Raw genomic sequence first — 13,296 nt, 5'->3', positions numbered from 1 at the left:
TTAAAAGGCTGGACATCTGCCTGTCAGAAACTGGTCACTTACTTATTAGATTTTTTAAAAGTACTCAGGACTACATGGTTTTGTCTTCAAAGTTAACTATTTGCATTTCAATTTAGAGTTTATAATTGGATTGAATGTGTCTGACTGGGAATTTGAATACATTGTCACATTAAATAAGCAAATTTGATTAAAATGGATATAAGATATAGCGGTTATAGACACAGCGTTGCTGCTTCAAATGATATTGCTCTTCACACTCCTGTAATGTTTGATAAGAATCTTGGAAGGCAAAGACAAAGCTTTAACTTAGAGAGTGAATTAGACCAAATTTTATCAAAGTATGGTATGGTAGGTGATACTGGTTTAGAGATAAATAGGACTGATAACTCTGAAGGTCTTCCAAATGGAAGTACACATGATGTGCAGCAGACTTATCAGATACCAGACCAGGTGAAGGTTGAATATGATAGCAATCGTGATAACTCAGAAAAAACATCACAAATTATTTGTAATCAAAATGTTTCCGTATCTGCTGGTAATGGAATAAGGAATTCTGTACATAAGTACCCATGGTGTAGCCAAAGAGTAGACAGTAGTAAAAACACAATGAATGGATTTGATAATTACTGTTCTGATACTGAAACTTGGTGTGCGGATGTCCCATTTAGGCAGTATAAACAGGATGAAAATCAGAATATTTTCAAAAAGAGGTACTCCTTAGACAGCAGCACCATCTTTAATAGAAATTCAAAAAGACTTGACTTATCTGAAGAGAGTAGGAACAATCGATTTAAAAGACTGGATGTAGCCCAAAATCAGAAACAAAAATACAACACTCAGACAAGCTCTTCAATTGAGGAAGATGTGGGCTGTGGTAGAAATGATGTAGACCTTAGTCCAGGCAGTGTGGGGTATATTACATATCAGAATGGGTCTACTGATTACAGGAACCCTGTTAACTGTTCTCAAAAGATTACTTCTAGTGATGGTGAAGTGGACTTCAGAAGAAATAGCATAATCTCTCACACCAGTGTTGTCAATCATGGCAAAGGTGAATATTGTTCAAGGTCGAATACTGTCAGCGACTGTGGTGTGGACTATAGAAGAAATAGTATAAATACTCAAAACTTTGCTGTTGATCATGGTAATTCAAAATATTGCTCACAAATGAGTTCTTCTAGTGACAATGATGTACACTATCATAGAAACAGTATGGAATTTAATGGCCATCATCTAGACGATAGTTACAGGAACCCTCAGAACTATTCTTATAGTGACCCAGAAGCAAGTTTTAGAAGGGAGACATTTTCAAAGTCATGTAATCAAAATAATTTTGTCTCTTATCCTTCAGATTTTTCTTCTGTAGAAGAGTTGACATTGTTTGAGAGTCCTGAAGAAGATTGTGACGATAATGTATCATTTGGAGATGGTATCCATAGAAACCTTGATGGAATTACGGATAATAATGGAAATAAAAATGAATTGATTAACGTTAAAAAATTGGAAACTCATAAAACTGATAATGAACAATGTTGTTTTTATGTGTCAATCAATCAGTCCTTAGATACAGAGAGGTCAGATTTCAATACTTCAGAGGAGCCTTTACAGATAGAAGCAGGAAGTCTGGGTACCAGTAATAACTTAGCAAACAAGGAAACAGATAAAACTAATGTTTCTGAAAATCCAGGAAGCAGGCAGTCTGAAGATCTAAAAACAGAGCATAATCATGCATTAAGGAATTCAGGATGCAATATATCAAATATTTATGAAAATATAGAAATTCCTAATTCCTTAAATTATAATGACCCAGATTTATTAGACTTGAAAGAATATGATTATAAGTATTCAAGCATAGATGAAGAGAACGATGAGCTTGAAACTGACAATGTATCTATTACCAGCTCAAATAAATCTGTTGCGCCTGAAAAGTCAGATGACAAAGCAAATGATGAATGGTATTTACCTAATCCTGAAGATGTTGATTTTGAAATGCTTAAAGAAATTGTCATTGTGTAAGTGATTAGGTTGATCAAATAATTAAATTTTAACCCTTTTAATTGTACCAGCAGTCTTCACTATGAACTTTTAAATCTACAGACGCGTAGCTCAATTTTGAAATTTTTTATTTAGAATCTGTTGGCCTGTAGATATAATTTTTACACGCCAAGAGCAATTTTATAAGCCTGGGCTGCCAGGGCTGCCACTCAGCTTAAAGACTGTGTAACCAGTGAAGCAATGATGCTGGATGAATTAAGCACAAACTAACAAGCTAACATTTTAGTTTGCCTCAGAAATTTTTATGCAGATTCATTCAAAAGCTCTAATAAAAAAGTTTCATAAAAGAATACATGTATACTTATGGTCCTTATTGATTCTTTTGTGTTGTTGGATTGCTGTCTTTTAGACTTAGTTATATACCAAATCTTTGTTTACTCTTATGGACTTTTATGACTGGGGGAATTGCTTAGCAATAATTATGTAAACAAGAAATATTTTTTTGTCCTCTAAATGTTTGAAACTACTTTGTCATATTTAACCAATGATATTAAAGTGATCTTTGGCCATAGGATATGTCACATAAATAAGTACTAAAAAACATTATTTGTCTTATGATTATCATTAATTATAAGGAAATACCTTTTTCAAAAAGTCCTTTATTTATCTTTTTTATTCAAATATCCTAAAACAGATTTGATATGTAACATGGCCATCCTTTCTCATCATTTATAAATAATAATGCATTATTCTTTGTGTTGGTATTGTATATTGTCTTCATGAAGAAACTATTTTATCAATTATTGTTTTCCTATCAATTTTAAACTTGATTTTCCATATTTGGTACAAAGTCTGCAGGAAACAACTTACAAGTAAGAGACAGCTTGTTTTTTTACTTTGATGTTTGAATACTTTTATAATTTCTGTTATAATTGTTTTATTTATTTTCAGTCGGTACAAAGCCTTAGAGAACATGATGGAAGAAGCATTGGTGAAGAACATGGAAATCAAAGAGGACAAAATTTTGTCTTTACAGAGCAGGTAGGCACTACATATATATATGTCTTTACAAAATTTTCTTTTTCATAAACTGTGGATTCATTATTATTCGTTGGATACCAATTTTCGTGGATTTCGTGGGCACAGTCAAACCACGAAATTAAATATTCAACCAATGATAATTTTTCTATAGGTTTGTATGCAGACTTCAGCAAAACCACTAGATTAAATATCCACGAATATGCAAGATTTTCTTAATCCACGAAAATTGGAACCCACAAAAATAAATGAATCCACAGTAATAATTTTAAAGCATTATCATGCCTTGGAATTATAAATTTAAAGGTAAACATTTGACTGCCTTTACATGATCATCTTTGGTGCATTGGAGACTAATAGTGGAAAAATGTTTTGTACCTGCATAGATGTAGGTCACTTCAGCCTCTTTCAATCTAGATCTGGTCCTTATGCAAAAAGGACACATTGCACTTGAATTATTGATATGGGTAAAGGTGTCTCTAATACAGGCTACAGATCACTGAATTATTCATGACTGCGACACATGCAAAGTGTTTTCCATAGAAATTGTTTCAAGGACAGCTGGAATCACTTGAAGAGTGGTGTTATTTAGATTTAGTGCATGGTGGCAAAATTAATTTTACATAAGAATAATAGGAAAATCTATAAAAGGATGTTGGGTTAATTTAATGCACAGTGGGTCTTCAATGCTTATTTTTTTTTCATGCAAAAAAAAATTGTATAAAATGCAGATTTTTTATAGATATGCTGTGCCATTATTTTAGTGATTGTGAAAGTTCTAGATATTATCCAATGACCCTATATTTTCATTCTGCTAAAGATACTTTTAAACAAGAAATTTAGAAACCTGTAATTTTTTATGTTTTGTAATTATGAAAAAATAATAATCATGACAACCATAAATGCTTTAACTTTTTATGTCTTTTTCCTTTAAATAAACAACCTCAAGTTTATTTCCTCAATACAGTAATCTAAAAAAAAAATTGAATAATTGCAAAACTGTTATTTTCCTTTTAAAGGGTAGTGCTATTCATAGCACATTAACCAGAAAAAAGTAGAAAGTTTTGGATTTAAACCCTATGAAAACAACCCAAACTATATTTTGATGGGGTTAATTTAATGTTGATTGGGTGTTGTTATGTAAATACGGGAAGTTTACTTTGTACCGAAAACAGGGTTATTTTAAGATCTTGTCCTCAGAAGTCAGCGGATATCCAGGTAATAACTGTACCGCCAATCCTTGAAGGTTTTTGTGTCGACAGGAAATAATCCATGACATTTGTCACCTTGATACCCAATTTATTACAATAATCTATTGATAAGAATTAAATAGCAACATATGTGGTCCATTTTATCTGTTGGTCTATTTTACATCACAAACACAAGAGAAATCAATCCCTCTTATTTGATCTTTAATCGATAATAAAGTTTACTCCGCAGAATCATTAGGTTTATATATTTTTTCGTTAAATGTAACTTTTATTCAGTTGACATGAAGTGTCAAATTTCTTTGACAAATTTATTGCTTTGTTGTAAGTTTATTTGAATGAAAAATGGATATGAGAAATGAAACAGTGGGTATTTTACTGAAAAGGAATATTTTATTTTAATTTGTCTGCATGAATGAATTTGCAGTTTAAAATAGTCTTCCTGGGAAAATATCAACTTTTCAATAGTAAAATGATAATATTACTTAAGAGTATTTGTGGCCTAGAAGTTATTTTCTGCATAAAATTGATCAAGTTACACAAATCATCATTTAAGATACATTATTATAATTTAAAAGCTATTAAAAGTCATTATAAAAGAGCAATGCCATTATGGGCATTAAAAGTACATTTCTATAATAGTGATTATTGTGAAGACCTTGCAGATGCGGAATTTCAGATTAGAGTGGGTTTTTTTTTTTTATTACATATCATTTATAAAAGTAGTTATTCAATATAGATGCTGTATTTTCTGTAAATTTTATCATTCAAACATGTTCAACATTTAAAACCTTTAGTTTTTTCAACCCTCCAGATAATAGATGGCCTGAACCTTATTTCTATGGCTCAATTTTTGGATTTTTTTTTTCAAAAGTCTGCAACTTTGACCCTTAAATTGTTTTGAGTCTAATTTTGATAAAATGCTCAACAAGCAAAACTAATTTATAAGCTTATTATTCTTTGTTGACTCTTTTGATGGAGTGTAAGTGTATTTAAAATTGGATTGTTGTGAGTGTAAAGAAGATTAAATACGTGTTCAAGAGTATCAATCCATTAAGCGCCTGAACTGGTGTAAAATGTAGAATTAGTTGCACAGCTGTATAGTAAACAACTGAGAAATTATCTTTTGGTCAGCACATTTTGATACAGGAAAAATTGTTTTGATTCTCTATTTTAGGACATTAACCCTTAAACATGTGTTAAAGAAAGCCAGACTTTTTGTGCTAAAAGATTGCTTATATCAACTCTTGCTCTAGGAGCATCAATTTAGATTTATTTATATGACCTCATGAATAGTCTGTACCTGAAAACACCCTGAACAATTGATACCTTTTCCCTTTGACATGTGCACCTAACTTCATAGGATTGCACTTAAAAGTTACCTGTGAAAGGTTGCAGAAATGTTTAATATGCTTCTTGTAACATATTGAGTGTGTTTAGGATTTCAATAATGAGACATTGATATTCAGATGCAGACAGTGTCAGATCTAAAAATTCAATGTTCAATGTTAATTTATCCATTTTGAAAATTGAAAACCAAGAGAAAAACTGAAAATTGCATGAACACCCAAACGAGGAAAATTATCAATTACATGTTTTAAATTGTTTAACTGATTTTAAATATTTTGGTTTAATAAATCAGCAAATGAACTCATCATAGATACCAGGACTAAATTTAGTATATACGCCAGACACAAGTTTCGTCTACAAAGACTCATCAGTGACGCTTGAATCCAAAAAATTATAAAGGCCAAAAGGAAATGATAATAATAATAATAATTGCAAATGCGCCAAATTTGCTAGATAACTGTTATTTAAAAAAAAAAATCAACATATTTAGAACATACGTGTACATGAAGTTTATTTCAAGTACAAACTTATACATTTGACCAAAATCAATTTTTAATGACACTTTCGTTTACTTTTCTTTTAGGCTGGATGAATCAAAAAACAGAAATGTCAGACTGCAGGAAGAACTTAGAATTCTGAAGAGAGAGTGTGAATCCTTGAAGCAAAGATATGAGGAAGAATCGGTTGGAAGTGAGAGGTAAATGTTGTAAAGTTTTTGGGGCATTGTTCTGACTGAGTATTCTGCTAAAACTTCTTTGAAGATAAATTAACATAGGATTTATATACTGCAAAGATAGATACAGAAACAGTGCCTGCAGAATTATGAAAATGGCAGCAGTTTTTCTCCTGGTATTTTACATAAACAAATTTATTGACACTTTACCCGGGAGAGTAACTGCCTACTTTGTCATTGTTAAAACTGAATATTCCAACCTTTAATGAAGCCCTTCATGAATATGCTATACTTTGCCAACACAAATTCTTAGATGGGGATTTTGTGAACCTAAGCATGCCTAAGTAAATTTAACAGATTAATGTATCCTCATGCAGATTTGTATATAGTCAGGGTTATAACAAACATTTTATTAAAAAAAAATTGTCAATAATTTCATATCACAATTTCTGTAACTAAATGCATTATTTAATGTTTTATATAAGTGTATTTCTCTTTTCCAGGCATGGGACCAAAGTAAACTTCCATGGACCATTAGGTGCACTGAGGAATACACATGTGTCACAAAATAATCCAACCAAGGATATATTAGACCTTAAAGATCATTTAGTCAATTTAGAAAGAACGGTTGGTATTTTTGTTTCTCACCCTTCAGAATGCAATAACAAAACACAAATTCTACCAAAAAAATCAAAAAAGGGAAGTCTTTAAGCAAAACTATTTGCTTGAATATACCAACCAAAAGAGCGGAAGACAGCTGTCATATTCCTGACTTGGTACAGAAATTTTCCAAAGTAATTCAAAGCGTATTACATTGTATCAAGTTTTTAACTACCAAAAAAAACAATTCTCCCATTGCCATTCTGCAAACTGCAACCTATGCATAGTACAGTATTTTCCAGAAAGTAATTTACAGGAAATCACTAGGAATATTATTGAAATGTGAATTATTATTCAAAATTGATAATACTCAATCTGATTTTTGAATTCAATATTACTCATGGAAAATGAAAGGGAAAATTTTATTGAGAATAAAAAGTAGGAAGTTACAATAAAAAAAGAAAATTTTCATGCACTTTCATGTGTTTGAATGTTCTTTTATACTGAATAATGATTTCCTCTGATTGCATTATAAATTTATCATTTAGTTTCCAACAGTAATAAAATAAATATTGAAAGTAGTAATAGTAGTTTTACTCTTTCTTTCAGTTAAATACACAAGGAAATTGGTTATTTCATTTTACAAAATATCAAATAATTTATCTAATCAAGGTTAAAATGTGTCATTGGTTATAAATATAGATTCTTACATTGGTACCAGTAGATTATCGGATTTATCCAATCGAGATAGTTAAATTATCAATTTTAAAGTCCGAGCCGCCTCGGGGAGGACTTTAAAATTTATAATTTAACTATCGAGATTGGATAAATCCGATAATCCACGAGTAACTATGTAAGAATCTGTTTCTCTAATGATTAAAAATATTTTCTTGTTTTGTTAATGGAAAAACCCCTTCGGGTGCTTTTCACATTGCATGAAGTTGTTAATTTCATTAACACATGTTAAGCATATTTTGAATCATCCAGTTAGCTAAAAAGGTCATGACCCTTAGAATCATCCAATGATCTGTTGAGATCACAGTTAACCACACGTTGATTAAATTTGTTTATACAATGGGTTCGGAAAGGGATAAATTTCCATAGAATTAGAGAATTGTATTTACAGAACAATATTATACTAATTTGAATTCAAAATAAATGATTTATGCATTTCTTGTTTCAGAATGCCACATTAATGACAGAGAATAAAAACATGAAGTCACATACAGATTCACTGAATCAACAGATACAGAAACTTGACAGACATAATTCTCAGTTACAGTCACAAACAGTCTCACTCCAAGATCATAACTCGTCATTTCAGTCACAAATTGCCAAGTTACAAGTAGAATATTCTACTTTACAAGCTCAGTGTTCCTCACTTCAGGGTCAGTGTCAGATTCTTCAGAATCAATTAAATCGTGTGGAGTCAGAACACCAACATTTGATACAAACACATGAAGAGTTGCAGACGACACATGAACAGCTTGTGGGTGATCATGAAGACCTTCAGAGATTACATGAGCAATTGTCTAGTGAACATGAAGCCTTGATATCACAACATGGTTCACTTAAATCTTTACACAAATCGTTGAAAAATGAAAATCGTGAATTGACAATACGATTGCAGGAAAGAAATGGCAATTCATATGGAATGTCTGTGCAGGAGAAGGAAAAAATAAACGCTGATTTGCAGTCGTTCGAAAGTTTAAAAATGGAATATAATCACATGAGAGAAAAACATGAAATTGTGTATAATCAACATGAAAAAATAAGAAAGGATTATTTAGATTTATCTAAGGAACATAAACAGTTAAAAACAGATTATAATAGTTTACGTGGCAATTGTGATGATTATAAGAATCAGTTACATGAGATGGAATTAGAACTCAGTAATCTGGGGAATAAGTATGATGTAAGTTTGTTATTTCCCTGTTATTTTAATTTACAGATTGTTTAAATCAGTGAAAGTTTCAATTTAGAATGAAATCTTTATTTTAAACTTTGAATTAAAAATTTCAAAATATGTAAAACAATTGAAAGTTGAACACCCGCACTAAACACACAGTATAGATAACTAAATCTGAGCAACACAAAGCCAAACAAAAAATTCAGGGATTATTTCAGGTGCCTTGGAAAGGTAGACAAATGTTAATCCACATTAGGTGCCTTAAAAAGGTGTTTTGGAATTTGAATCTAAAATTTGACTAGGAGGTTGCTTTGGAAGTGCTTACATGACTTTATCTTTGCACACATCATAACCACTGGTTCTGATATGTTTTTTCAGTGTTCAATTGTTAAAAGTCTGATAAAAAAAGAGAACATTCTGTATTTTTTAGTAATAAAGATTCTGAAATATGCAAAAGAAAATTGTATTGAATAAAAAAAAATATATTCTTCTTATAATATACTATTTACTTGCAGTCATTGTACCAAGCAAACCAGAAAATGGAAGATGATAATAAAAACTTGTTGATGCAGGTTCAGGCATTGCTCAATACAAACTCTGATTTATTAACACAAATAATTAACAGTAAAGACACCATTGCTGAGGAACAGAAGTCTTACTTGTAAGTGATCTAGTTTGTATTGAAAATTCAGCACAATAAACAAAAGAATACTATGCAAAGAAAACTTACTAATTGTATTAGTTGATATTCTATTACTGTAATGAAAAGTAGTGTTTTAGTCATTGTTCATCAGTTAGTATAGATGTGTTTGCCAATTTGAGAAAAAAATATGTTCATATGATTTGATAATTTGTAAATCTAATATTGTCCAACATACCTGGAAAACTGAGAAATCTTTAAAGAGGTCTTCAGATTCATTATAAAATGAAAAGATTCCTCTTGTTTTAATTGAGCTAGATATTATTTTCAAACTTTTGTTTGGTGCATTTTAGGGAAAGACTGAGTGATCTGAGAAGACAGAAAGAAAGATTAGAAGAGAAAATAATGGAAGCATATAAGAGACAAGAAACACAGAAAAAGTATGTAAATTTACTTGCGTTTTAAGAAAACAGATTTGTTAAATTGATTACATCTATCAATTGTGGCATGCAATGCTTGCTATATACAAATGTATAAGATGATGTGGTGTGATTCCAATGAGACATCTTCCAAAGGCATAATGGCATAGAAAAAAATGGACACAACATGTAAAATAAATTCATGCATCCGAGGCGTTTTTCTGAATTGACCTTTATAAGGAACACTCAAAAACCAAAATATTTATAGTAGATGATGTGTTTAAGAATCTAAACAGTTGAAGAGCTATATAACCAAAAAAAAGTTAACAAATAAACGTTTATCCTTCAACAATTAGCAAACTGATACATTGTATCGCATTACATGTTAAGACTCATAAAGACAAATGAAAATCAGTTCAAATGAAAAGACTAATGGCAAAATTCATGAACAAAACATAAGAAAAACTAATAAGATATTCAGCAACAAACAAAAAACACTTAATTACAGGCATTTGACTTGGGTAGGCTGACTCATACAGAATGTGGCTGGTTTAAAATTACAGTCAAACCTGTCCATTCCGGCTGAAAAAGAAAGTCCCATATTTTTCCATTCAAAGTCTTTGTTAAAATACCCTTTGTAAACCGGACCCTGTGTATTCTGAATTCCGGTCTAATTATGAAGTCCCAATACTCTTAATTACATCAATCATTACCTGTCAAAACCGGTTTGTCTAAATAATTTCAATGATATGCAATCAAAACATATTTGTTTATACAATATGGCTTTTCGTGATAATCAATTAGTCAGGTGTGAACCTCCAATCGTACAGAAGTGAGCTGTATTATTTATTAAAACATTATAAACGTGTCAATTAAACGAAAAGACACACTGAATACATCTCGGATTGAACCTACGTTTTAACTTGGATAAACAAATTAAAATCGCGGAGTAAGAAATTCACATCATGATTTTGAAATCCTGGGTTCCCTGTTGTGAACCCCTAAACATATGACCTTGATAATGAAAAACACCCGGATTACAACAATCAATGGATATTTTACACTGTACGACAACGTTTCCAAAGTGCTAAAATTACATTGATAATATTCTGGCTTTTTAATCGCCCATTCCAACATTTCAAATTATTGATCATGGGAGTAAATCGAAACTCTCGTCTTACAATCAAAACAACGCGAGCATTATGATGCAAATGCAAACAATGAAAAACGAAGCGAAAGTATTTTAATTTATCAGATATAATTTACAATCAGAGAGAACTTTTACATGCAAAATGTCGGACATTACAAGTCATTTACTTCCGGTCAAAACGGAAACCTGAATAAACCGGCTCACTGTCCAAACAGGCCCTTTTTCATAGTCCTGTAGCCGGCTGGTATATACAGGTTTTACTGTATTAGCAGATGCCCAACCCTCATGCTCATTTTGGCCTTTGATTAGTTTTCTTGTATAGTTCAGAGAAAATTATCAGATATCTTATGTTTGTTATTGTATGAATTAAATGATGTATACCTTGTATAACTTTTACAGAAATAAAGGTTTGGGAGCCAGAATTGCCAGGAAAGCTGCAAAGATATTTGTGTCAAAGGTATTTGAATATATTTAATAGTACTTTTGGGGGAAGAAATCTATAACCAGAACAATACTGATTTTTCACGATTTTTCAGGAAAATTAAAATTCCCATGTTTCATTGTATACATAAACATGTTATAACTTGCATTTGATGTGTTATTTCCATTCATTGAAATGTTTAAATTGTGATTTAACTTTTTATACGACCGCAAATTTTGAAAAAAATTTCGTCGTATATTGCTATCACGTTGGCGTCGTCGTCGTCCGAATACTTTTAGTTTTCGCACTCTAACTTTAGTAAAAGTGAATAGAAATCTATGAAATTTTAACACAAGGTTTATGACCATAAAAGGAAGGTTGTATTGATTTTGGGAGTTTTGGTCCCAACATTTTAGGAATTAGGGGCCAAAAAGGGCCCAAATAAGCATTTTCTTGGTTTTCGCACTATAACTTTAGTTTAAGTTAATAGAAATCTATGAAATTTTGACACAAGGTTGATGACCACAAAAGAAAGGTTGGGATTGATTTTGGGAGTTTTGGTTTTAACAGTTTAGGAATTAGGGGCCAAAAAAGGGCCAAATAAGCATTATTCTGGGTTTTCGCACAATAACTTTAGTTTAAGTAAATAGAAATCAATGAAATTTAAACATAATGTTTATGACCACAAAAGGAAGATTGGTATTGATTTTGGGAGTTTAGGTCCCAACAGTTTAGGAATTACGGGCCAAAAAGGGACCCAAATAAGCATTTTTCATGGTTTTCACACCATAACGTTAGTATAAGTAAATAGAAATCTATGAAATTTAAACACAAGGTTAATGACCATAAAAGGAAAGTTGGTAATGATTTTGGGGGTTTTTGTCCCAACAGTTTAGGAAAAAGGGGCCCAAAGGGTCCAAAATTAAACTTTGTTTCATTTCATCAAAATTGAATAATTGGGGTTCTTTGATATGCCGAATCTAACTGTGTATGTAGATTCTTAAATTTTGGTCCCGTTTTCAAATTGGTCTACATTAAGGTCCAAAGGGTCCAAAATTAAACTTAGTTTGATTTTAACAAAAATTGAATCCTTGGGGTTCTTTGATATGCTGAATCTAAAAATGAACTAAGATTTTTTATTATTGGCCCAGTTTTCAAGTTGGCCCAAATCGGGGTCCAAAATTAAACTTTTTTGATTTCATCAAAAATTGAATAATTGGGGTTCTTTGATATGCCAAATCTAACTGTGTATGTAGATTCTTCATTTTTGGTCCCGTTTTCAAATTGGCCTACATTAAGGTCCAAAGAGTCCAAAATTAAACTAAGTTTGATTTTAACAAAAATTAAATTCTTGGGCCTCTTTGATATGCTGAATCTAAACATGTACTTAGATTTTTGATTATGGGCCCAGTTTTCAAGTTGGTCCAAATCAGGATCTAAAATTATTATATTAAGTATTGTGGAATAGCAAGTCTTTTCAATTGCACAGTATTGTGCAATGGCAAGAAATATCTAATTTCACAATATTGTGAAATAGCAAATTTTTTTTTAATTAGAGTTATCTTTCTTTGTCCAAAATAGTAAGCAAGAAATATCTTATTGCAAGAATTTTTTTTAATTGGAGTTATCTTTCTTTGTCCAGAATCAACTTAAATCTTTGTTTTATACAATATACAATGTATATTCACTTTTTACTACCAACTGATAAATTTAAATAATCTTTACCATTCAGTGATAACAAGCAGTTTTTTTACATTTTATTTACAGTTTATTTTATGATGTATTTAAATGAGTAGTTATTGTTGCAAACTCCATTAGAATATTTTAATTGAGATTAGTTTTGGAATAAGGGAAAGGGGGATGTGATTAAAAAATTGGGTTCAATTTTTCTCA

The 13,296-nt window shown here is 30.9% G+C and overlaps 1 protein-coding gene across 5 annotated transcripts in view; it reads left to right on the top strand.

The window, feature by feature from the left end:
• LOC134711260 (girdin-like) overlaps window positions 1-13,296 on the top strand; it is a 64,650-nt gene that overhangs the window by 39,601 nt on the left and 11,753 nt on the right. For all 5 annotated transcript variants that reach the window (XM_063571776.1, XM_063571775.1, XM_063571773.1 and 2 more), the window contains exons 15-21: window positions 2,947-3,036; window positions 6,175-6,288; window positions 6,768-6,891; window positions 8,048-8,779; window positions 9,289-9,434; window positions 9,767-9,853; window positions 11,382-11,439. In XM_063571776.1, the coding sequence (XP_063427846.1) occupies window positions 2,947-3,036; window positions 6,175-6,288; window positions 6,768-6,891; window positions 8,048-8,779; window positions 9,289-9,434; window positions 9,767-9,853; window positions 11,382-11,439 (1,351 nt within the window). The remainder of the gene's footprint in view (window positions 1-2,946; window positions 3,037-6,174; window positions 6,289-6,767; window positions 6,892-8,047; window positions 8,780-9,288; window positions 9,435-9,766; window positions 9,854-11,381; window positions 11,440-13,296) is intronic.

Source organism: Mytilus trossulus, chromosome 3 (assembly GCF_036588685.1).
Source record: "Mytilus trossulus isolate FHL-02 chromosome 3, PNRI_Mtr1.1.1.hap1, whole genome shotgun sequence".
Lineage (NCBI taxonomy): Eukaryota > Metazoa > Mollusca > Bivalvia > Mytilida > Mytilidae > Mytilus > Mytilus trossulus.
This window is presented reverse-complemented; position numbering and strand designations above follow the sequence as displayed.